Raw genomic sequence first — 26,754 nt, forward strand, 5'->3', positions numbered from 1 at the left:
TTTGGGTAGCTGGCCGGTACAGGGATCCGAACCCTTAACCCCGGTGTTATCAGCACCGTGCTCTACCAAGTGAGCTAACCAGCTAGTCCAGTTATTTAGTTTTTCTAACCGTCAGACTCCCTATCTGTTAAAAAAAATATCAAATCATGTGAAGAACATTTCACTGTGTCTGCCCTATCATAGATGTCATGATACTAATTCTCTTTTCTTTAATCCATCTGACCCACTTGGCCCAGGTGGCTATTATTGCTACTGTTGTGCTTATTCTTTCGTGGGTGATAAGGAACCTTTCCCTAATATTCAGGACCCAGGTATATGGAGGTCAAGCTATTTATATCCTATTACAGTTAGGGTTGCCAGATATAGCAAATAAAAATACAGGCCCACCAGTTAAATTTGAATTTGAGATAAACAATACATAATGTTTTAGTATAAGGATGCCCCAAATATTTCATGGGAGGTACTCTTTCTTTCTTTAATTTTATTTAATTTTTTTTGTGATGCTCAAATCAGTGTAATTAGTATATTCAACATTATACAATGTAATCATTTTCTACACTAAGGTATTATTTGTCATTTGCCTGAAATCCAAATTTAACTGGCCATCCTATATTTTATCTGGCAACCCCAATGACAACTCTTGAACTGAGGCTCCCCATGACTTTTATCAGAATTACCAATTGTTGAACACGGCCATTTCCTGACCCCTTCTCAGAGCTACTGAATCAGAACCTCTGGGTCAACAGCAGGGTAGCTGCATGTTTAACAAACATTCCAGGTGATTCTTAAGCTCCCCAGTGTTTGAGAACCATCCTTCAACTAGGTGGGTGGAGAAAGAGACTTCTAAAGACAAGAGTTTTGGTTTTTGAAGCCTCCCACTCTATAGAAATCAATTTTAAAGACTGAGGGTAGAGTTTCAGTTGCCCTCAGCTGAGAGCTTTTTGTAACATGTGTGTTTAAAAAAACTGGCAACAGAAAAAATTGCAGGGTGCCTCAGCGAGGAGTCCTAAACAGTGTCTTTATTAATTAAAAACTTCATGAAATAATGGGAAACCTAAATGGTTTAAAAAAAAAAATTAGGCTGCTGAGTGAAGGGTCAGCACCCTGTAGCTAAGAGCAGCATGAGGCCACAGTGGCTCTGCCCTACGTGAAGGTTACCTGCCCAAAGTTTGGCCATTGACCCTGGGTGGGGTCCCATGGGTCCTCCCAGCACAGTGACCCTATCAATGGTCAGCCTTCAGCTCACAGGCCTGTGGCTTCAGTGAACATAATCACTACTCATGTGTGCACCTCAGTCATTAAGATAAATACTCCCAAATTTGGCCACTTACCAGAACTCTCTTACATCTAGCCCCTCTTGGGTTTGCAAAACTTAACTGCCAAGTGTAAAAAAAATAAATAGCCTTCCTGGGAGAAATTTGTTACTTCTTGATTTGTCTAGCAGAATTATCAAGAGACCGGTGCTCAAAGCATTTTGAGTTTTGGGCTTTTAATCCTGTGTACCTCCTGATGCCAAAGTGACTATAAATCTAGGTGGTAAGTGAGGTGCAAAGAGGGGGACAGAGTCCTTGAGGAAAAAAAAGACAGCCTGCATTCTTTTCAAAACAGCAGCATTATTAATCTGAACGAACTGGCTCACCTTTCCACCTCATTTCACCATTCTCAAAATAAGAGAAAATTTACTTAAAACAAACTCAAAGCGGGTTGCAAATTCCACTCCTTCAGGGGCCAGACAGTTCACGGTATAGTGTCCAGGTTTGAATTGCTGGGGAGTGAAGGGCACCATTTGGGGGTAGCCAGTCCCCAGCTCCAGGGCAGGGTCCTCACCCCAGAATGCCCACGCATGTTGGCTTCTCTTGGAGTTTTTCACAAGAATATGAACATCCTGATTTGTTTAAAATATCATTTGATTTTTAAATGTTTCTAATTATTAAAAATTGTTTAAAAAATATAATGTGAGTTTATATAAAACTGCAAGCACGTAGTGTAAGAGTGTTGAATTAAAATGCAATGCTGTGTAAGGGCAGACTATTTTCTATGTAATTTAACTAATAAAGGAAAAATGAAAAGACTGACGTTTGGACAACTATCAGGAACCAGCTCATAAATGGACAAATACATTCAGATAGGTTGGCAGGTAGATATAGAAATGAATATATAAACTATGGTAAATGGACAGCTACAGGAAAGAGTGGTGAGCACAGTCTAACAGAAATACTCATGCGCAATGTGAAGGTTGCAAAGAAATCAGACTTTCAAAACTAGTGAAAGGGGTGGTCTTGGAGGACTGGGAGAGATCACCATAATAGGGAACTAATAAGGCCCAAAAGTAGCAGTATTTTTGGTAACAGACTTTTTGGACTTGGGGACACCTTGGCTGTTCTCTCTGGAGAAACCTGAGCAGGATGTATTGGAGGTTATATGTGAAATCCTTCAAATATTCTGAGATCCCAGGTGCGTGAGATTGCCACACCTCAGGTTTTATCTCTTGATTTTGCTCCTGGAGACCAGGGCTCATGCAACTAGGCTGTGAGCTCTGCTTCCAGACCCCAAGCACAGAGGAATGAGGCAGGATTGAGGGGGAAACAGCATAGGCATCTGGACCCTACTTCAGAGGCAGGCAGGGACACTGACCCCAGGAGATATGTGGAGGTCTTACTGCTACGCAAATGCAGGACCACACGTGGTGACAGACCCTTCAATGGCAAATCCATTCACATGTTGGAAGAGAAATGGGCCAGACTTCAGAGAGATGACCTGCTTGGTGAATCAAGCAAGTCTATACGACACTACTGGGAGGCAAACCCTTCCCAGGGGATTCCGATGGAGTCCAGGTGGAAGTTAGCATTTTGGCTGCGAGTGCAGCTTCTTTGGGGCTGCTCCTCCTTCCCCACTACCCACCCTGTGCTGTTGCTGCCTCCTGCCCTTACCGTCAGTCAGAGTCTGGAAGCACATCTTGCCACTGAACTTGCCGTAGCCGGCCACAGTGCGGGCACGCACCTGCACCACGTACACCATGCCGGGCCGCAGCCCATCGATCCGAGCAGTGTTGGTCTGGCTCCTGGCCATGGAAGAGTTGAACTCATTGTGTTCCTAAAAAAGAGCATGGGGAGGGGTCACCAGCCCACTCCGCCCTGGAACACTCAGGCCCCTTCAGTTCCTGCTCCTACAGATCTGCTAGAAGTTGTTACAGTCCCAGGCCATCCCTCTGAAGGGGAACAAGAAGTCTGGCCTGGACCAAGGGAATGCAGAATCAGCTCTGGACTATGGGGGTGGTGACACTTTGAAGAAAGGGGTCTGAGGAAACAGCTGAACCCTCAAGGCCTGGCAAGTCATTTTCTACCCATGCCCCACCCTCTCCCCAAGGTTCAGAGGTGGAATAGCATAGCACAACAGTCTTGCAAAATGCTGTCAAGTCTCTGACCTCAGCAGAAGCAAAGTGGGCAACATCCCACCCCTGCCTGCCTCTCTCTGTTTTGCTTCTGCTGGGCTGTCCTCTCTTCTCTCCCTGCTCAAGGTATCTCTAGTTATTCCTCACAAGGCAGTTCTAGATCATTCCATAAGTTCCCTCAAGTACTTAGGCAAAAGATTTTGGATCTACTGTGCCAAAGAAGTCTAGGCCATTCTGGACTGTCCGCCACACCTGCTTCTGCTGTCACCTTGGCCTGTGTCTGGGTGCCCCATTCTCTAGCTCCTCTTGGCCAGCATTCAGGGAGGGCACGTCCCTCCTCCCTGGAGAGCAGGCCCTGTGTTCTCAGCCCCCCTCCACATGTACTCAGGGCTCAGCCCCACCTATCTGTCTGTCACTTAATCTAGCACCTCTGCCCTGTCTTCTGCAGTCCCTGTTATCTGCACACGTGAGCCCTCTAGTGTGGGCAGATTTGCCTGTGGTTTTTGTCCAGACTCTTCTGCTCGTTGGGAGCACCCTTAAAGGCTTGCTTCCTCTCTTTGCTGCAGATCTTATTTAACATGGGATTGTGCCTGGACTTTCATAGCCTCCCATCTTTTCTGATGCTCCCCACCCATCACACCCCTCCCAATGCCAAACTTTTTTTCTTAAAAAGTCTTTGACCTTCCCTAAACTATCATAATATAAAGACAAAGCTCCTAAATTTAAGTTTGTAGGCCATTCATAATGAAGTCAATCTCCCACATTCCCCTAAATCACAGCCTTGTTGCCCCTCCAGGGATCTCCCTGGCCATGAGGCCTTTGCCCAGGCTGTTTCCCAGTCTGAAATGTCTCTATCCAGGGCTCCTCTGATCCCTCCAGGTTGCTGAAGCCTACAGTCCCCAAGGCCTCCTTTCTAGGAAGGCTTTCCTTACTACTTTAGTTCATGGACTCTCTGCATTGCTGTCCTTCCAGATACCACCACACCCTCAGAACCCTCTCATATACCAGCCTGGTCTCCAAGCATTTTCAAGTCAGCATATCTTTTCTCTGCAGAGATTCTGGGCCATCTCCAAGTATGAAGGAACAAAAGCTTAGAGTCTAGGCTTACCTTTGTCTGCTCCATGAATTCTAGAGCAAAATGGGGACCTCAATGAAAATGAAGAGCTTGGATCACTGGGAGGGAGGTCCCCAAGTCCCCTGTGCAGATCTGGGGTACTGTGATGAGATTTATGCACAATGGTTCAAGAGGCATGGTGACAAATGAGGGGAAGTCTGTGTAATGAGAAGTCTATAACCACATTCTTGGCCAAATGACAGAAGAAACTTAGGGAGCTGAGCCAGGACAAAAGAAAATAGTAGAATGATGAGAAATTCTCATTGTTTTAAAATATGTAACAGTCCACTTTGCAAAGGCAAAAATGACCTGATGTGTATTAATTCAGTCATTCATTCAACCAGCTAGGCAGTTACATTTGTGACACACCACCACATCAGGGTGCTATACATGGACTGCAGATACAAAGGCACATTCCCCTCATCTGGAAATGCAACATCTCATGGAGTAGACTGGAAAATAAACAGAAGACGACAGCAGTGCTGACTGATTGACTTGGCAGAGAGTGACTCAGAGGACAGTGGGGGCATAGCAGGAGACCACCTAACCCAGACTTGGCAGGAGATCTGGAGGGGCTCAGGGAAAGGATAACATGAGTTGAGTCATGAAAGATGAAAGAAATTAGCGATATGACTGAAGGTGGAGAATAAAACATGCAAAGCAAGGCCTGGAAGGATTCAGGAGGGTGCAAGTAATTGGCATATCTGGAGTGTGGGTGGCATAGGGGTGGCAAGGAATGACTTGGAAGCACTTGTAAAGGACCACAGGTTCGAGGCCAGCTTGAACCAACAGTTGAAAGTTACAGACAGGCCCGTGCTCACCCTAATGGAGGGGATATCCACTGGCCCCCAGGAGATACTGCCTGGAGAAGGATTACCCACTCATCATTTGATCTACTTAAAAGAAGGGAGGTCCTCCCCAGACCCATCAGGGATTCAGCAGAAAGAGGCTGTCTGCTATAGAATGGATGTTGTCTAGAATTGTGGCCATTACTATTTTGAAACACTGGAGATCTGAGATCTGAAACTAAAAATGTCTTCATCATCTTGCAAATAAGGATGAAATCCCATTGCTACAAAATCCAGGTGGCTGCCCAAATTCTCTGGTTTCACTGGACTCTGATGACATCATGTACTGCTTGAAATAAGTGAAGCATTGAGTGGGTAGCTTTTACTGAAAAAAATGTGCTTTGATATATTGGCATTTGGATTGTAAGGACCAGACATAATCCCATGATCACTTTATAGTCCACACATACTTGAGGAAGTTCAGTGACTAAAATGAGCATCAATTTTCATTCCTCACAAAATCATTTATCAATTCCAGGCAGATGAGTGAGAGTGATGAGTGCATTTGCTTTTTTCGATTTTGGTTTGCTTATGACTGATTCTATGGGTATGTGGGAGTTAGAGGGTGCAGCTGTTGAGGGCAGAGGCCATGTCTCTCTATTTCTCCATCCCCAACACCCCAGATGCAGCATGTCCCTTGCACCACCTGGGCACTCCACAACTCAGTGCTAAATGAATGAATAAACAGCACACTTCAATCCAGTTTGATCCAATCGATTGCACATACGATATTGCCAAGGTCTAAATGAGTATCTATGAGAAAATGATCCTAAAATTTGAAAGGTAGAGATTCCCAAGGCCTAAATCAGTTTGTCCTAGCCTAGACAGTTATGAAGAGTGAGTAACCATCGAAACGCTTAATCATTAAGACAGCTGAGAGCAGATGTAGATGTTCCTCCCATGGTTTGCCTACAAGTGCTGACACCAGGAGTGAAAAGTGCTACAAGACAGCAAACAAGAGAGAATGATCGATGGAAACATATTAAAATGGGGAAGGAGATGAATATGGGAGAGGCTCTGGGAGTGTCATCAGCTCGATGGCATCTGAGCTCTCTATTAATGAACTTCGTTGATTCTATCCACAGAGCTGAAATTGAGAGGTGTCCCAAGCACAAAGTGGAGCAGGAGACCTAGGAGGGGTTTTCAGGGGTTGCAAAACTACCACCCCTGGCCAGCTACCTGTTTTTTTTTTAAATAAAGCTCTACTGGAACACAGCCACGCCCATCTATTTACATATTGCCTGTGGCTGCTTTCCTGCTACAAGGGCTGATGGAGTAATTGGGACAGGGACCTTATGACCCTCAAGCCTAACTTATCTACTATCAGTCCTTCACAGAAAAAGTGTGCTGACCCCTGTTTAGATGAAGAGGCTGGATGTCCCTGGGGAAGGGAAGTTACACAAACAGAATTCAGCCCAGGACTTCTACTGGGATGAATTCTATTTGTGTTTGCATCATCTAAAGGTCAGGATTCCATGCCCATGTGGACCAGGTAGGCAGATCCTTCTGGTTACAAGTATTTGGATTTAATCTTAAGATACAATCTCTCATTTCAGGGGCCACACCAATTATGAGATCTTCAGCATCAGCTATGACTGTGTCCATTCGTGTACTGAAGTTTCCACCATTGAAATAAAATAAAAATGTCTATATTTCTGGTTCTGTGACTCCCTGTCTGTGACCTATGTGGTCATAGATAAGTCATTTAACCTTTCTGTGACTTAGTTCCATCATCTATAAATTGATTATATCTGGTTTTCAAGTATATCTATATATATTTCTTAAGGATTAGAGCTAATTTATCTGTGTATATCTGGCACATAATAGGTACTCAATATGTGATGAGTTATTATCATTGTGATTATTATTTCAGAATGCCCTCACAGGCTAATGCCTTTTTCTTTAGTCATATTAGAAATGACCAAGGCAATGTAATGGATGTTATCATAGTCAAGCACTTTGTAGGAGAAGGAGAGTTCTACAGTAAAATACCGAATGGTAACCAATGCTTTGGCAAAGAATCTTCTGTGTTCCCAAGGAAAGCATTCTGTTCTCTGGAGTGGGGACAATAATGTGCTTCACTGAGGTGTGGAAGCCACCGCAGGCTCTGAGCTGCTGTGTATGTGTGTCTGTTAATAATTAGTATAAATTACTGAGAAGCAGGGCGGTGGCCTGATATGGGAGAATAAGCTTCCTTCATAGCATAAGAAGTTGAGATTAATTACAGGTCTTTAAGGGAGGAGCTTTAAATGTAAAGGGAAAGAAGCTTGGGCCAGGCTGGGGAGCAGGAACCAAGGACACAGGTACAAGCCTTCAGTCCTGAGCCCGTCATTAAGCTCTTCATCCCTGTCTCAGCTGCCCCGCACACAGAAGATGAGAAGGAGAGGCAGGTGGTCTCCAATACATTCTGCCGCTTCCCAACACCAATCCCTTCTGCAAAGGATCCAGGCTCACCTCCTAGCTGTGTGACTGTGGGCAAGATCTCTTTTTAATTTCTCTGTGTATCAGCTTCTTACCCATAGCAGTGATGCTAATATTTGCCATGCTGGGGTATGAGGGGGAAAGCAGATAATAAAATATAAAGCCCCTGGCACCCAGTAGGTGCACACTAAGAAGAAATTATTATTATTTTTCTGAGATGAGTTGTTATTTCAACAAGGTTACAAGTTCATGTGGGGTGGGGGGCTGGGTGGACCCACCATGTACTGGCCACACATGGTACTCTATGAAACCGTAGGTCAACACTGGTGACAAAATGAGACTGTGTGATCAACTGGTCCAGACAGATTGGTCCAACATGCTGGAAAGTGAACATTTACTTCATTAAGTGAAAGAAAATATCTAGCAAATAAGGGCCCCAAATTCAAAGTGGATTGGACATGATGGGTGCTTGTGTATCCAGATGGTTTAAATTACCCCCAGTTGCTGATTTATCCAAGTAAACTGTCCACAAAACCCCCTAACGCTGCCTAATCCTTGTCTTGCTTGCAGGTTCGGCTGTGATGCGGAAGGGCACACATCCTCAACTAGACTGGTGATCCTTCTGGACCTCCGCTTTCAGGAGGGCCAGTTGCTGCCATTTACAAATGTGAAGACCGTGGCCTAGAGTGGTCAGGTCATTTGGCCACAGCTGTGGCACTGGTTAGCTGCGGAGGGCACTGGAAACGAGGCTCTGCTTCTCAATGCAGTGGAGTCTCACTGTTCAGCACGGCCTCTGTGTTGCAGGGCTGCGGGTCCCCGTCTTTGATTCTCTTCTCATTTCCACTGACCCCCAGGCTTAAGGCTTCGATACCATCTATGTACTGACAACTCCCAGGTGGGCATCCCCAGCTGATCCCCTTGCCTCAGCTCCAGACGTGGACACCCAGCTGCCTGCTCCATGTCTCCACTTGCCTAGTTAGACACGGATCTGAACTTCTGTTCCTTCCCTCATCCCACAGTGATTGCCTTCTCATTCCCCTTCTAGTGGCTCAGGCCAAAATCCTCCCTTGCCTGAAATACAACCTGTTGGAGACCCTGTTGGATCTGCCTTTAGTTTATATATCTAGAAATCAACTACATTACAATAGCCCTCTGCTTCTACCTTAATTCAATTCTACCTTAATTCAACCCACCATCACCTTTGTAGATGATTATAAATCTAGCAGGCCTAATTTCAATGAAGCAGTCTCAATAATCCTTTCAAAATGTAAGTCAGGTCTTGTCCCTCCTCTGCTCCTAAACCTGCTATGACTCCCTGTGTCACTCAGTGGAAAAGCTCAAGTTCAAGTCCTTAAGGCCCAACATGATTACCTCCCTTGGGAACCTCTCTCACTTGACTACTACTTTCCCACTGCTCACATCACTCCAGCCAAGCTGGTTTCCTTGAGTCACCAGTCATGATCCTGCCTCAGGACCTTTGCAGGGGCTGATACCCCTTCTTCCCCGAGATAAGTGCTTCGTGACAACCTTACCTTCCTCAGGTCTTTACTCAGAACTTATCTTCTCCAAGAGGCCTACCTTGGCCATTCTATTGAATTCTGCAACCTGCTGCTCCTTCAAGCCTGATCCCTGATCCCATTTACCCTGCTCTGCTTTTTCTTTTTTCCTTTACACTGCTCATTTTCTAATATTCTATATAATTTCCTTACTTATTATGTTCTATGTTCATTATCTGTCTCCCTCTGTTAGAAAGTAAGATCCTCGAGGGGGGGATTCTTGTCTATTTGATCCCTATTATAACCTAGAATAGTAATTATACCTGTCAAATAGTAGGCTCTCAATAAATACTTGCTGAGCAAATAAATGAACGGATTTGGTTTCTACAAATAATGTGTTGGGTTAGTATAGGAAGCACTGTATTTTCCTGGGATTTTACAGATGCTGCAGTTCACCATGGTGGGAGGGAGGCCCTGCTTCCCTGGCAGATAGGCTGACGACCAACACCGCAGCGCTGTGTTTCCCTTTTCTTGGCAGCAGATGCCCTCCCATAGTCCCCAGCAGCAGCGGATAAAGAGCAGTCAAGGAAGACTTCTCTTTAGTACATAAATTTCTATTTCTAGTCATTTTTATCTCACTCTTTTAAATTTCTATTTGCATGGTTTTTAACCCCCCTAAATATATTAGTGTAGTAGTATATGCATATGATTTATGAATAAACAAACTTATATTGGAGGTACATGATCAAAAACTTTGAAAATCCCTGATTTTCAAAATCCTCTGAAGATTCCAGGACATCTGGTAGTTTGGTAGCATCTGCACAAGCACAGCAAACACATGACTGGGAGAGTGACAGGACTGGCCTGCCCACACCAGCCCAGTGAACTGTCCAGACAGCAGGGTTGTGGGCCAGAAGGTACTCTCCTGAGTTGGTGCAGAAAATTCTGGCTTTTGAGGCTTTTGTTGGGGCAGACCTGGGGAACTCTTCAGGGAGCCTCTGGCCTCTGTCACCTGATTGTTCCCTCCCCTTGGGATTTCTTCCAGCCTGTCTCCTTCTGCCCTCAGCTGGCCACCATCCATGGAATAGTGGTTGTCCCTGGGTCCTGCAAGCCTGCAGGCAGAGCTGGCTCACCTTCTCATAGTAGCGGATCTCATAGTCCAGGATGATGCCATTGGGCTGCTCCGGCTGTGGCCATGACAAGGTGATGCTCCTCATGGTAGCACTGACCTGGTGCATGATGGGAACAGTGGAGGGGGCTGTAGAGAGAGGAAGAGACAGGGTAGCTGCACAGACTCTCAATTATAGACGTGGACCCTCAGAGATAAGTAGGGCGAGAATTGCCATTGGGTTTGAGCCCTGCCCCTTCTCTCTCATCAGCTGAGCTGGATCTGTAGAACTTCCTGTGGGTTTTTCATAATGAATGGAGTTTGGGTAACAGAGGAGAGAACAGGTGATCAGGAGAGGAGAGCATGTGTAGACAGGGGCTGGAATGGATGTGATATTTTCATGGGCAGAGAGGAGAAAGGCTTGATCAAAATAGGAGATGGTTGGAAGAATCAAACGAAAAGACAGAAGGAAAAGAAGAGCAATAGGATGTTTCTGAGCAGGTGCTGAAGGAGCCTCAGTCTTGCAGTTGTGATTTGAGCTATTGCAGAGAAGAGAACCTGGGGGCCAGGGATGATGGTGAGAGAGCAGAAGTGGTCAGTGCAGAAATACCGTGCAATGGAAAGGAACATTCTAGCAAACATCTTTCTGACATTGCATGTAAGATTTCACTGTACAGTACTTTGAAAGGGAAAGAGGAGGCATCTCTCAAGAAGACATGAACACAGAGCAACGACAGGGGTACTGCCAGAGTTTTCCAAATAAGGACATTTGCAATAAGGAGCTCGCACATATGAACAAAGAAATGATACACAAACCAAACATTTGGAAACAGGATCATAATTCCAAAATCTGTAAAGTTGATTTGGAAATCTCTGTCTGGAAGTAATATTATTTATTTCCCAATTTGACATTTTTTACACGGTGTAAGTAAAATGAAAACAGTCTGGAAATAATAGATGAGGGCTGTCTTTCTAGGAGAGAGGCGGGTAATGGATGAGGCTTCCATCTACGCTCTGTTCAGGGGCTGTTCCCTTTAGTCCTGGCACTTCTGCAATGATGAAGGTCGTTTCCTCACTCAAACTCCACTTTACAAGGGTTTCTCTGGGGACCGTAGCTGAGTGACATTTACTATCCTCAATTTAGGTTAACAGATTCCCCTCCGAGACTCAGAATTACAGAGCACGGCTAACGGTTCATAGGGGCCACTGCCCTTCCCACCACTTGTTGGACTCTCGGTGAGCACCTACTGTGTGCGGCCCTATGCAGGGGAGGGGACACAGAGCACTTATCCTAGTGATGCTCCATAAAGAGTGAGAAGTATGGGGAGTGCTGTGATGAGCCCTTACAATCAGTGTCCCTGGGACTCTGATGGCTGGTTTGCACAGTTCTCGTTAGAGACCTTGTGGCATCTGTGAAAATGCACCTCCCAGAGCTCCTACTCCTGGGAGGATGATTGACAAATGGACCCAGCTGCTGCACTCTGAATCCACGGCCACATTCACACAGAGGACCGCTTCCCACAGGCTGCTCCTAGCCAGTGACAGAGAGTGGCGGGGAGGCCACAGAGGCCCATTCCTGCAAGATACAAGAATATTCTGATGGGCGACTTTCTCTCAAGACTCCCCATGGGTTTTTCTGATGATTCCCTGCAGCAGCACAGCAGTCAGACTCTTCCGATCTGGGTCTCCTTCCTGCCCTCTCTCCTTCACAGGGATCAGATCTTCCCTGTGGTCTGATGGCTCCCCCAGCCTCCTCTAGCTCCCATCCATCCCCCCAATAAATGTCTTGCACATCTAACCTTATCGTGGTGTCTGCTTCACGCATGGCCTGGATTAATGTAGTCCTGGACAGCCTACAACTTCCCTGTCAAGCACTTGCTGCCAGGCTCCAGTCGTGCCCAGGGGTGGGCAGCTCTCTGCCTCTGGGAGCTGTTGCTCTGTATGTACTTCAGTGACCCTCACCAGTTTGCATACCTTCCTTATCCTTATCTGAAGTGTATCTTCTTCCCACTGGTCTCAGTTCTGCCAGCTGATGTAATATAGGATGTTCCCTCTTCCACAGAATGGCTTGTCAAATATGTAAAGAAACTAGTTAGATCACCCCTGCACTGTTTCTGCCGAAAAGAATAGCCAAATACTACAGACATGTCTCCCATGATCATGGGCAGCTTTTTTCCAAATGGGTCCCATGTTATCCAAATCCCTCTTTAGGCTTGAGGCCCAGAGGCAAGCCACCTCTCTCCCCACTGCTTGAACAGCAAAGATTAGAGTAACACTAATATCTAACATGATATACATCTGCTAATGTGACCATTAGCCTTGGATCAAAAACATGTCCCCGCTGTTCGATTCTGAAATTACAGTCACACATCGCCTTTGGGTTTCTTCATGATATGTTCCTTATCTTCTGATTGTAGAGTTGGCTTTTGGCTTTGATTATGGAGATTTACATGCATCTTGTTACCTTTATGCTGTTAAATTTGGCCTATTAATCCAGTAAATTGAGATAATTTTTGATCCTGATTCAGCTGCCAAATGCATTTTCTCTTCCTCCCAACACAGTATTATGGCCCAGGTTAATCAATTAATTAAACAAATATTTGCTGAGCATCTGCCATGTACCAGTCACCATTATAGGTTCTAGAGATACCTGAGTGAACAAAATAAAATTTTCTGCCTTCATAGAGCTTACTTTCTAGTGGAGGGATTCAGAGACCAGATGTAATAAATAAATCATGAGTTATGTTAAAAGATATTAAGTACAATGGAAAATATGTAGGGGGGAGGGATACAGAATGCCACAATGTGTGTGTTGGGGGGTGCGGCCAGCAAGGGCCTCCCTCAGAAGCAGATGCAGGAGCACAGGGTTTAAGGGGGAGGGGTAGCCGCGTGGCTACCTGGAGCACAGCATGTGAGAAGGAATGGCCGGGACAAAGGGTCTGATCTGGGAGTGTCAAAGAGCCAGTGGGATCCAAACAGAGAGGAGGCCACAGAGGGCAGGGCCCTGAGAACATGGAAGGCACTTTGGCTTGTCCTCTGAGTGACTGGGCAGCCTCAGGAGGGTTGTCAACAGGGCAGGGACGTAATCTGACTTGCACGTTAATAGCATCACTCTCTGCTGTGTTGCAAATAGAATGCAGAGGACCTTGTTAAAGTAGAAAAACCTGTCACAACACTGCTGCAATAGTCCAGCTGCAAAACAATGGTTACTTGGGCCAGGCTCCAAGCAGTGGAGGTGGTAAGATTCTGGATTTGCTCGTATTTAGACTATCTCCATGGATGTGGGATGAGGAGGAAAACAGAAAAGTCAAAATGACTTCAAGGTTTTGGGCCCGAACAACAGCAGGAGCGGGGCTGCCATCATCTGAGATCAGAAGAGCCATCAGTAGAAGCAGTTTGGGAGGGAAGACCAGGTGCTCCACATGGACCTGTTGTGTTTGAGATGTCCAAGGTGTCCCAGAGCAGACACTGAGTGGACAAACAAACATACAAGGTCCAGACTGGAGATATGAATTTGAAGTCATCAGTATTTCAAAGATACTGAAAGCAGCAGAACTGACAGAGGTCACCAAGAGAATGAGTGGAACAGCACATACATTCTAAGATTCAGGAGATGAGGAAAAAACAGCAAAGGAGCCTGAGAAAGAAAGGCCGAGGAGGTAGAAGGAAAGCCAGGAGAGTGTGATTGCCTAGAAACCAGTGGAACAAGCAGCTCAGGAGGAAAGAGTAAGTTAAATGCTGCTGCTAAGTCAGGGAGAATGAAGCTACGCAGCAGGCTTGAGGACTCACTGCGTGGATGGCACACGACCATCTCTCCTAAGACCTTTTGGAACTTCAGGAGAGGGTAAAGACAGTTTGGAGAAGGTGGGACAGTTTTCTGGAGTCAGTCCAGATCATTTGGGGATCCCAATGGGTCCCCGAAAACGGGGTGAGCGAACGGCTCCCAAACACCCTCTTTCATCCCGCTGCACACTGTGCCACTTGCTTGGCTGCCTTTTACAGCAGACCTACGTGAAAGCACCATTCACATGTTAATCATGTCCATGCCATACAGGTTGTCAGGGTCCCTCTGTCTTGAGAACTGGAACATCATATATTAAAAAATTGGAAAGATCAATCCTAACAGCCCCAGAATTTGGATGGGCTTGGTTCTTCTCCTTGCCTCTAATCCCTGAAAAGCCATCATTCAAAATTCAACCTATTTGTCAAACACAGTGCCAGTCCTGATCTAACCACTGGGGACAAGCAAGGCAGTCACAGCCCTGCCTTAAGGTCCTTGCAAGTCTAGTTGGGGTCAGATTATAAAGAGGAATTCACAGGGTGGGGTGATCCAGAGGGGGTCGATGGCCCCCATTACTGCAGATGGCAAGGACCTCCCCAGCAGCCGGTCAGCAGCACAGGACCTGGGAAAAGCTGCCAGAAGGAAATGGGCATCTCTGTCTGCATTTCTCAGATTTATGACTATGACATGATGGCCACAGGCCTGCAGAAGGCTGTGTGTCCTCATTCAGGTCACTCTACATGTCTTACATGGTTAACTGCAATGGGATTTAGCATTGGGAGAAAGCAATGGGAGAAAGTAAGAAAGCAATGGGAAAAAGCAAGAAAGCTGGTTTTTCCTTCTCCAAGGGCGAATACCACCTCTAGATCTGGTGTCTTATGTGCTATGGAACCTTCAGAAAAATCAGAAAATAGTAAAAATGAGCTCTGGTAGTCCTCAAACACCAACTTCTTCTATTAAAGCTGAGGAAGATTAAAGAGGGATGGGGAGATTAATTCAAGGGGTAAGCCCCCGTGACCCCCAAGCACTGCACACTGGTTTTAACAGTGAATCCTGGCCGGTCATCTTTTCCCCATAATCCTCAGATGAAGGAGTTTTCATGAAACTCAAAAGAGTCTCTCTTTTGCAAGCACACACGAAGCTTTTGACTAAGTTAAACATTCTACTGAGAAGGAAATGAAAATAAAGAGTTCACAAGATTATTCAAACTTAGCAAAGAAACAAATGTGGACCATTTTTTAGAAAAGGTAAGAAGAAAGGATTCATTTAGGGGCTGTTTGGAAAGAAGGTGCTGAGGGCTCAGTGAAGATGTGCTTGGCCGAAAGAGGAGGCGCTCAGTACGTCAGAACAGAGCCAAAGCTGTCCTGCACCCTTCCCAGCAAAATAAAAAGGCTGACCCAACAGGAAGCCAGGATCTAGAAAGGAGGGCAGGGAGCAAAGAGGAATGTCCTGTCAGGCACCAAGAAAAAAACAACCAGGGCTCAGACAGAAGCGGAACCAGGAGCATCCGAGAAGAGAGTCCGCAGCCAGTAAGAAGAGGCCCGTGAAGTGTGCCAGAAGCAGGAGACTCAAAACTTCTCTGGTCAAGGGCTCAGGGAAGGAGAGAAAACAAAAGCAGGTGAGTCAGTGAGGCCTCTGTCTTTGCCTTTGCCAGAAAAGACTTTAGGGGGATCTTAGTCACAAATTGCTTTTCAAGCAGACAGATCCAAGATGGTACGCCACATACAACAGTGAAAGGGCACAGAATGTCCTCTCCTGAACTGACAAATGAGGTGTGGATGGATACATTGAAGGGACAGGATAGCCCAAGCTGCTAGTTGTGAAAGAACTGTCCATGGCTGACATAGGACAAGTCCAAATTGGCCATTGGCACTGGCCACTGCCAGCGTCGTCTGTGATGGGGCCTGCCAGACCACCTGCCAGCCCTGAATTTGGGAGAAGGGCTCCAAAGGGGACTGTGGGGCTTCCCATCCCATGAGACTCAGGCTGGGGCTGGCAGTGCAGAGGGAATCTGTCTCAAAAGCAAATAACCCCAAATCTGGACCCTGCTGTCCTGGTGTGCAGAAGCCTCACTGTCGTATCACAGGTTCCCCTGACCATGCATTTCAAGCTTATGACATTCCTTGACCCTTTAATCTAGTTACTAACTCAGTCATTTTCAAAGTTTTTTTCTTACTCATTTTGTTTTCCTTATTCAGTTGGGGCATTTTCCCCCAACAATTAGGCATCTCAGATTCCAGAATGTGAGCGTGAGTTGATGCTTTTTTCTAGGACGATTACTAAGTTTGAAAACATTATCTTTGCCTATTAGATATTTCTTCATAATCTCTTAATTGATTTTTGTGTTAGAATAATACTTTCAACAGTTTTAACCATAATCCATTTTGGGATCTAATAAATGATATAACAGTTTACTATGTTAAAATGTTTTATTCAAGGCATCAAAAGTATATGCGAGTAGTTTTAAAAAAATAGCAAAATGCACAAACACCGAAAATTAAGTTGATCTACTGAAGTAAAAAGTTTGAAGGGGTTAAAAATATGGAATTTGGATTTCACAGTTCAGCAAATATTATCTAAAAGGGGAAACCGCACTGCTTCTGCTGTTGGAAGTCAGGCCAGGGACAGTCTTGTTCTGAGGCCATCTTTCGCCCTTTCCAGGAAGGTGCCAGTCACAGCTGAGTTTCCTCTACCTTAGCTCAGGTGAAAGCTCTAGCAAGTCTCTTGGAAGAGAAATGGTCTCTCCAGTTAGAGGGACTTTCATATCTAAAATTTCCAGAGACCCACAGAAAAAGGAGCCCCTCTGTGTCCCTCACAGGAACTCATGGTGGGCAGGGTGGGGTAGCTTTTTCTGGCCCTTCCGTACAGTGGGTCCTCACAGTGACCCACCACCCCCATACCACCACCCCAGCTCAAACAGTGTGTAGAAGCTTAGTAACCACTCTTACTATCGTGGGCATTGCTTTTCCTACAACAAGTGCCATCAGTTGATGGACATTCGGGTTGTTTCCACATTTTGGCTATTAAGAATACTGCTTCTATAAACATTCATTTATGAGTTTCTGTGTGGGCAAATGTTTGCATCTCTCTTGGGGATATACCTAGGATTGGAATTGTTGGATCATATGGTAATACTAACCTCTTCTACTCTTTCTAGAAAAGCATTTCCCAGCCAAACCATCCTTGGAATAACCACCTGCAAACTATACCATAGACCACAGCTGTGAGGAAAACAGGTGAGGTCAGGAATAGTAAGGAGCCCAGGGCCCCAGCTCAGAGCAGCAGAAATTAGCAAGGTCGGGGCCCTACGGGTGCTGCAGAGAGAGGTGAGTTCCTGTTCTGCTTCTGCCATCTGCTTACTGTGTGATGTTGGGTTAAGGTTACCCCCCAAGGCCTTAACTTCTTTGGGCCTCAAATTCTTTGACTGTAAAACAGGAATATTAACACTTACATTATGAATTTTCCAAATGTGCCCAGTGTGGTCTGTTGCTCCTTGCAACCAGATCCCACCTGCCAAGCTGGGGACTTGGCAACCACCCCAAACTCTCTTTCTGGGTCCACCACTGTTCACATATGCAAATCAGTCTCTGGGCAGAGTTCCCCAAGGTAAACGTAAAAAGTAGGATCCAATGACAGCCTTGGGTGTTGACTTGATAGATATCTTTGAGGGGATAAATAAACATGTTGACCAAGTCAGGGTGGAGGCGAAGGATAAGAACAGGCTTGGAGAAGGGGAGGCTGACGAATAGCTGGGCTGCCCAGAGGTGGGAGGGATAAACGCTCTGGAAGAGGGCTGGTTTCCCTGCAACACTTGAGAGGACCTGAAGTTTTCTTGGAAGTAATCTAGGAGGTAAGTGATGGGGTGCCTTGTCCCTAAGGATAGGAGACCTGGTGACTCTGGGGAGGGGACAAGCACAGCTCACCCACCCAGAGGTGTGGCTCAGGCCAGGAGCCGCTGTGCCCCTGTGGCTCTGCCACTGCCTTCTACCAGCCTTGTCACCTGCATCTCCTTATACCTCGTATACTTACCATCCAGCTCTCTTGTCCACCTCTGGGCCTCTTCTCTTCAAATTACACTGTAGCCGGGTGAATCTCTCTAAAGCTCGATTTTACCCATGTTACTCTGATTCTCAAAAACCTTCAATGGCTCCCCATTGGAAAAGTCCACACTTCCCCTGTAACATCTAACAAAGTGGCAGCCCCAGCCGTTCCAAGCTGCCTCCCGCTGCTCCTTCCTGGGAGCCTGCTGTTCTCATCCAACCACTCCACTCATCGTGTCCCAGGAGAGCTCAGCTTTTGAAATCTCTGCTTGTAGGGCCACACCACCTTGGGACACAGTACACTGTGATCTAACTTCCTAGGTGCATGTCTCTGCTCTTCATCTCTGGAATAAACTCTTTAGGACAAGAGTCATGTTTTGAGCCTGTCCTGCTATGTTAGCACATATTAGATGTTCGACAAAAGTTTTCCCTTACTGGAATGATCGCAGGTTCTTCTCTAAAGACCTCAGAAGTGAAGGGATCAGAAAATCACTTAGTTCTACCAAACAGGGATATCGGCCTTCACAGAGACTGAGGTGAGAGAGGCGAGGCAAGTGTGACCGTGCAGCCTGCACCTGGGGAGGAGTACAGAGCAGGTCTGAATGTAGCGGTCTCAAGGCAGTGTGGACAGGAGTGCTTCTTCCCATGTAGATGAAGAAACCCGGGAGGCTGGGTCCATCCCCATCTCACTGGAACCAGATCCCACCTGCCAGGCTGGGGAGTTGGCAACCACCCCAAACTCTCTTTCTGGGTCCACCACTAACATTAGTGGTTTTCTAACTTTTCTCTTTTTTTTTAAGCTATGGAATCCTTTTTCCAAACAAAAACGTCTCTGAAGCATAAAGTGTGAAACAGAACAATTCAGAGTTGCTTTAGGTGAATCAGAAGTTGGGGGCCCAGAGCCCTGAAGCCAGTCCATTTCCTACCTCTCCAACCCACACCCTGAAAGGTTTACAGAGAGATCCCAAAAATGTGGAGAAGTCTGCAGAAGTCCCTGTGGGGCTTCAGATCAAATTATGTAAGTTCCTAGAAGGTATGGGTGATGGGGTTGGGAGTCCCATCTTTTTTTTCTTGCATGAAATACATCCATAGAAAAAAAAAAGTCTGTATTTTTAATATTCTAGCACTGATGACAAAGAACAATTTGCACACATGGATTGTGTTCCTCTGACATTTCTATTCTAGGAGGTAACTTTGCTGAGAAGGCCCTGCTTAGAGAAGGTTCTCCCTCTGTTGATGAAAACTCATTCCATTGCACAAATAGGCTTGAATTTTACATTAGGAAGCCCGACTCATTAAATATTTTTGGTGCAGTAACACTTCTGGTCAAAGAAGATTACACAAATAAGCAATTAGTTTGGAGACTGGATGTGAATACAAAAGCAGAGTTAATTATTTTTTTTATTTTCCCCTATTGTGGACATTAACTTCTCATTTGCTTTTGCTCTGGGCTTTGCCTTGAGATGACCCTGACACTCCCTTCCTGTCTTCCTCCCTACACTGGAGTTCCTGGGACAGAGGACTTCCCTGGGTGTGCAGCCTCAGGTCCATGCCGTTGTGGAATATTGGCTGAGTCTCCTCAAGGAGCTCAATGAGATGACAATGCAGGGAAAGTGAGGGTTTCAGGCCTGCGTCTCAGCCTCACGCCCCCAGCAGGGAGCCACAGGCTCTTCTTTCACTGGTCCCTGGTCCATCCATAAAGGGTTTGGTTCCAAACTGGGGGTGTGGGAGGTGGGTGGTACATGAGGGCTGGAGGTTGGGGGCTTCTCTGGGAATGTGAATTTATAGCAGAGTCCTTCATTTCTGATAGCACCTCTGATGTCTGGGGGGGGGGGCGGAATTCTTTATTGGGATCATTCACCTGACCCTGCTAGTTCTCAGAACGTGGTCCCAGATCAGTATCACATGGGATCTGGCAAGAAATGCAGACTCTTGAGCCCCGCCCTAGACCTACTGAATCAGAGGGTCTGGGCTGGGCCCAGCAATCTGTGTTTGAACCATCTTATCGCATGAGACTGATGCACAGCCAGGTTTGAGAACTGCTTGTCTAGAAATCTAGAAATCAGAATGTTAAACTCTGAGAGGACACCTGAGGTCATTCAGTTTTCTGTCAACCCTTAACAGTTTATAGATCAGAGCACTGAGGGCAAGAGAGGGAAAGTGATGTCCCTAAGTCCTCAGCAGGTTTGTGTAGAGCCGGCAATAGACGAGCCTCATTTCCCTGAGGCCAGTGTGGGCCTCTCTCCCTCTTCACTCACACACTTAGCATTTCCAGAGCCTCTTGGGGATGCCTGGCATGGGGTGTGCACCACTCACAGACAGGTGCTTCCTTCTGGGACACCTTATGCCCTCGGGGAGATCAGGGGAACCCACCAACCACTCCCACTCCAGGTGGAAGTGTGCCAAGGCTGTGCCAGGAGGAGGCAGACCTGTCGGTTTGGTCCTGGGGGCACCTCTGTCTCCTAGGTCACCCTAGCCTGGCATTTTCCCACAGCTCCTCCTCCCTGCTGGGGAAACCAGAGGATGCCTCAGGAAATGGCCACTTACTGTGAAAGTGACAACAGACCTGAATTCTGTGACCTTATGGCCTGGGAGGTGTGTGTGTATGGAGGGGGTACTTGTCAGGAGGTATCTGTCCTAAGCAGATACCATCCCGGGTGCTGTGACAGCTGCTGAGGACAGAGCCATCAGGACTCACATGTCAGCTGGGGGGCACACTGCCCAGCTCTGCCTCCCGCCGACCTATCAGCCCCTCCTGGGTGTGGGACAAGTGCTGGCAGCTTTGGTCTGCTTAATGTTTGATCATGGGAGGCAGTTCACTTGAAATACCAGCATTGGAGAAGCCAAAGGAAAGAACAAAGGGTACCCTGCTGCAGATTGTGTACCCCAGTTACCCCCAACCCTCACCCACGTGCATTCAGCTGAGCCCCTACTGCAGCTGGTGACCTGCCATCACCACCCTAATACTAACATCACTGCCACCAATGTTGGGCAGGGGAGCTGCACCTGCAATCACTGTGACTGTCCTTCCCCAGATCTGGAGTTTTCTAAGTCCCTAAGTCTCCTGGCCTGAAGGCCTAGAGCTTCCCCTCATCAGAGCATCCCTTCTGGCTGCACAGGCAGGTTCCATCCTGCAGTGTCCAGACATAAGCCCCTCCCCGCACACCACCAGCCCCTCAAAAGTTCTGGGCCTCCTTTCCCTTGACCCTGATGTACCCCTCCCACCACCGAGCACAGCCCTGCCCTGAACCCTCTGAAGTGGCTGCTCAGAGATCAGGAAACTCCCTATACCCACCCCCTCATCTCAGAGCATTCCCTGCATGCCCGCGTTAAGGAAAAGCAGCTCTCCCCTGTGGACACCTCTCTCCTGCACCTCTCTCAACTGGTGGCAGTTTATGAGTTTTACACCTGGCACACCTCAGGGTCAGGAAGCAGAGGATGTCCTTCCTGCTCCCCATCGCCTCTTCCACACTGAGTAAAGACTCGCCATCTCCTGCACCCTCTGCAGAAATGCCATTTGGCTGGACCACCATTCTCCAGGTCTTGGGACCACCATGTACTCCCTGCCACTCATTGAAACCTTGGGCTTCTGTCTGTCCTTCTCTCTACCCTGAGCCTTGCCCTCCTGCAGATGATGTCAGTGTCCACTGGAATAACGGACTTTCAGTTCCCCAACCTCCACGGCTCCTCCGTGTCTTCCATTCCCACTGCGTGCCTGGATGTCACCTCACCTGAAATTACCCCATTTTCAAAACCACAAATTCAAGTATGCTGCTTCCTCACTGCAACCTTGAGGAGCCCACTGCAGCTCTCATCAGCCTCATCTGGCCCTCCTGGCCTTTGCCTCCCCCCGTGCATCAGCCCTCTCTGTATTCACAGCCCTCATTGCCCAGCGTGGGTCCATCATTCACCACACTCCCCACAGGTGCCCTTATCTTTTCATAGCACACAACTGTCAAGATGCAACCAAAGATGGATTCACGATCCACCCCCTGGAGGGTCTGCTGTCCAGCAGCCACACACTGCTGAGGAGCCACACACGAGGGCAAAGGAGTGGCTTTCTAAACATGTCATCACCATCATCCTGAATTTCTCTGGTTAATTCCATCTCCCATTCTCTGTAATAGCACTGCTGAACGTCTTCCACCTCCTCAGACCTTAATCCCCAGTCCTTCCCCACTGCTCTCAGCAATGAACCTTATTTCCCACCTCACAGAGAACAGAAGCCTGAATACCCAACTGCATCAGTAATACCTCAACCTGGGTACTCAAAACCTCCTTAAATTACTCATGCACAGAACCGGACCTGGCCTCCCCTGATGCCACCTCTGAACACTTCTGGGGGCCCCTGGGATGTCTCTTACACACTTGCAAACCATCCTCTCATTCTCCTGTGTTGGCTCATTTGTTCTCCAAGTCAGATGCCCGTGAGACTCCTCAAGGGAAGCTGCTCATTAGGCAAGACTGCCAGTCTCCTCCCTGAGGACCTGTGGCCCTGTGAGAACACAGTTTCCAGTGCTTCTTCGGGCAGCACCCGGCTCATCGAAGCCTCTGAGGGTCCCGCCCAGCTGGTTCCCTGTGGCACCTTGCCCCAGCTCCGATGCTGCCAGTCTGCCTCGCACCTTGCAGTACTCCTCATGCAGAGCTGCCCCCTCACCCTCTCGGTGCTCTTTCCTGGGCCCTCCCTCCCATCTGAGGACTTAGACAAGGAAGCAGACACCAGGCGGACCTTGCCCTCCTTCTGTCCCCACACAGCCTCCTGCACACCCACCTCCTCACAAGCTTCCCCCCACCCCACACAAACCCCTTTCTGCAAACAAATGCCAGCCTATTGATGCACGAGGCAGAACCAGACTGAACATGATGTGAGGCCAGCCGGGACACCCTGCAGCAGAGGACCCTGTGCCAAGGTACAGGGGTTACCAGGAGCAGTGAGATATGGTCCTCTCCCCTGGGAGCCCTCAGTCTATCAGGAGAAATATAGCCTATGCACATGAGAAACTGACACACATCCAGGGACTCCTTGTATTGTCCTTATAATTGGTACAATTCAGAGAAGGACAACATACGTCACATTGGGATTTTCTACAGGGCAGATATGCTAACAGGGGAAGGAATGACTGGGCCCTTGTCCCCCTGAGCTCTTCTGGATGGAAAAGCATTTGCTCTGTGCCTATGTCCCTAAAGAAAAAAATAATAATAAAACACAGATTTAAAATCCTAGTGTTCAGTTCTACAGCTAATGTCCTGCAGTTCAGCTCTCAGAAGGAAACTGATCCCAAGGCATGGGGGACTGGCAAATAGTTTCCCTTGCCCTGGAAAATATTTGTGGTCCAGTATTGCCTTTATTTACCCAGAACATTTAGTGCACCTTTTCCCCCATCTTTCACATCCGCTCAGAGAAGATGTTAATTTTCTGAAATTAAACACTTAACTTGATTACTGTTTTGTTAATTGCTGCATTCAAAAACCCCTGGTGCTCCTGCCTGTTTAACATTGATGGTGCTGTGAAAATGATCGGCACGGAGCTGGCATGCAGGTGGACAGACAGCAGCACTGGAATGCCATCCTGACTGCTCCCAACTGTGCCTGCTTAAGCAGCTGGGTGCCTGCCAGTAGGGGATGGGGGGAGGACAGGACAGGTCATAGCAGAGTGGCTCCCACAAGGCCATGTTTTGGGGAGACAGTGCACCAAGGAAACCCTAGGTCTCACCAACATCTGGGAGAATGTAGGGGCTTAATTCCAGTCGCAGCCCCACTCCCACAGATGCCAGAGAAAGGAGGGACCACAAAGAGCGCTCAAGCTGCACTATTTGCAGCTTGAGATTAGCTTAAGAAGGCATCCATTCATGCAATTATTTAATAATTTATTATTCCATTTAATGAGTATTTATTGAATGCTTTCTATGTTTCAGGCATCTAGACAGACACTTAGCTAGACACAATAGCCAATAAGACAGATACAGGGCATGCTCCCCTGGAAATTATAGTCAGCTCATGGAGCTGACTTGCCAGAGGAGTATGAAGTGGACAGACCACCAGGACCTCTCTCCTTCCCACCCTTTTTGCCAAGGACACAAGGTGAACAGCAACTATCTCATAATCCACCTTGTGTTCCCTCTGTAATGAGGTTTATAGCAATCTCATGTGGACTTTGGATGGGGCAAGGAACTTCCCACAATCTCATTGCCAGCAGCCCCACTGTCACTTCACAAGCCATGCACTTGGAGTGCCTGGCCCAAGGTGCAGTCAATTGAGCAAATAGGTCCTGGGGCCCATAAGGCATGCTAGTAGTCCTAGCAGCTGTTCTCGAGCTGTTAGCAGTGTAACTAGCCACTGCCCAGGTCCTGGAATGGAGGATTCCCATGCCCAGCCCCTGTGTGGCCCAGCAGGTAATATCCATCTGTGAGGAGTTCAAAGTGGTCAGTTAGTGAAGAGTAAAATGCCCCACCCAACACAATGTCACTGTATCGCAATAGCCACCACAAATTGAAATACCCTCCAACAACTGCACATGATTACATCCTGATTTTCATTAGGTGAGAGTTGGCACCACAGCAGGGAGTGGCACCAAGTGCTAAGCTGTGGGGCCTGCACCCCCTCAAGCTGCTTCCCAGCTCAGTCACCTGCTCACTTTGGGACCTTTTTGGGCCTCTGATCCCAGTCTCAACAAGTGCTGTGGACTAGAATGTGAGCTTCACAAGAGCACAGATTTATGTCTGTTTTGTTTGCTGCTGTGTCCCCGGTGTCTGGAGCAGTGTGTGGCACACAGAAAGCCTCATTAAATATTTGTTGAGTAAATGAATGAATGGGAGCCCCTAAGAAGCAGGTACCATTGAATCATTTGGCAAGCAGTCACAAAGAATGTGTTGAATGAATGAATACATTTCCAAAGTTAAATGCTCAAACCAACCAACCCTTTTGACTGTGATTGAGTCTCTCTGTTCCTTTCAGTGGATTAGGGTTCATGGCATCACTCTAAGCACCATTCCCTAAGTTTTCCTTCTAGGAACTAGAGAGGAGGAAGATACCTGGTTACTGGCTGATCTGGGAGTGACCTTCAGATGCTATGTGTGGGCTACCAGGACACATTCTGACCACCACACCCCAGCCAAATACATACTAATGCTCATCTGTTTGAACCGAAAGCATCTGACAAACATTTAACAAGGCCCTCTGTGCTTAGGGCTGTGTGGCCCCTCCGCCATGAAGCTGGTGGTAGACAAGAAGGTCTGATTCTCTACAGAGTTCACCAGCTAGTGGAGAACCCCAAGACTGCTGAGAGTGCAAGCCATGACAGTGGTCATGGGCAATGCCACCTGTTGACCTTCTCAGCTCATCAGACAACACACCACTGTTGGCAAATGGCCACGGTCTTTCTGAGGCCACTTGGAAGTTCCTTCTCAATGCCAAGGCTTAAGAAACAACAAAAACAATCTTTCTAGAATTAACAATGAGAAGAAAGCAATGAAATGAACAGTGACATTGAATTAAGAAGAGTGAAAATCTCATTTACTTAATTTTTTTAAAACTTGTCTTTATTAACTTAAATGAAAGTTTTCCTTAAAGTCATTCCAGTTTTTCTGAAGTTCTCTCTCAATCTTGTCTGTGCTCCACAGTGAATTTTGCCTGCTAATTTCCAGCGAGACCAGCCCTTAAAAATGAACTGGTTTCAGCATATGGATCTTAACACTCTACATTTTTACAAGCAGCAGTGTAATATTGTTTTAATATTTAATTTTGAGATTTACATATTATCTTTCCTCCAAAGAGCTCAATATATTGCAATATCATAAAATTTCTTTTCATATTCAAAGATTATTCTTTATGCATGCAAATACTATATTTAACGAAGGAATAATGCAAATTGGGTGATGTATTCAGAGGAATTGACAGGCTAGGTAATTATTTTGTAGGAAAAGTAGTGTATCTGAGTGGCTTTAATTGCCTAGGAACTTCAAAAATGCCTTTAAAATGGACAAACTATAGGAGTTTGTGACTATTAACAGAAGTAGTACAGTATTTCTCAAACAATTTAAGGAATAGGTTGTGTCTGTGTGGTGAGCACAATGAACAGTATTCCACATGCAATCTGCACAGCAGGCCATACATGGACTGTGTGTAATATAAACATCAGATAGAAATGGCGCCGAGGGAATCATGCAAGTAAAGGGAAGTGTTGCTCCTCCAAACATACAATGAGATAAGACAGGCTCCTCTGAGCAGCAGGATCATGCTGTGCCAGGTACCCAGGGTCTGGGCTCCAGTCCCACCCTCATCATTAGCTCGTTGAGATGCAGACTTTGGCCCCCTCCTTTCTGGTGTCTACTCCTCCCAGCACAGAATGGACAAATGGATATCTGTTACATATCTGATATGGATAACATCAGTCCCAAACAAAGAGACTGAGAAGCCTTGGAAGGAAACAGCCTAGGGAGAAAAAGTCCAGCAAATTGCTCTCTGGCTCAGGACATATTCTCAGAAATGATGCTAATCTCCCAGCCTATAGCGTGGTTTACAGAGTGATTTTCTGCCCGCTGTCTCATTTGCTTGTC

At 46.8% G+C, this 26,754-nt stretch overlaps 1 protein-coding gene across 1 annotated transcript in view; it reads right to left on the reverse strand.

Annotated features, from left to right (window-relative positions):
• The window catches only part of EPHB1 (EPH receptor B1), a 291,595-nt gene that overhangs the window by 87,747 nt on the left and 177,094 nt on the right, over nt 1–26,754 (reverse strand). The window contains exons 5-6 of the mRNA XM_063115389.1: nt 10,404–10,528; nt 2,931–3,093 (exon numbers count right to left, since the gene is read on the reverse strand). Of these exons, the coding sequence (XP_062971459.1) occupies nt 2,931–3,093; nt 10,404–10,528 (288 nt within the window). The remainder of the gene's footprint in view (nt 1–2,930; nt 3,094–10,403; nt 10,529–26,754) is intronic.

This window comes from Cynocephalus volans, chromosome 11 (assembly GCF_027409185.1).
Source record: "Cynocephalus volans isolate mCynVol1 chromosome 11, mCynVol1.pri, whole genome shotgun sequence".
Lineage (NCBI taxonomy): Eukaryota > Metazoa > Chordata > Mammalia > Dermoptera > Cynocephalidae > Cynocephalus > Cynocephalus volans.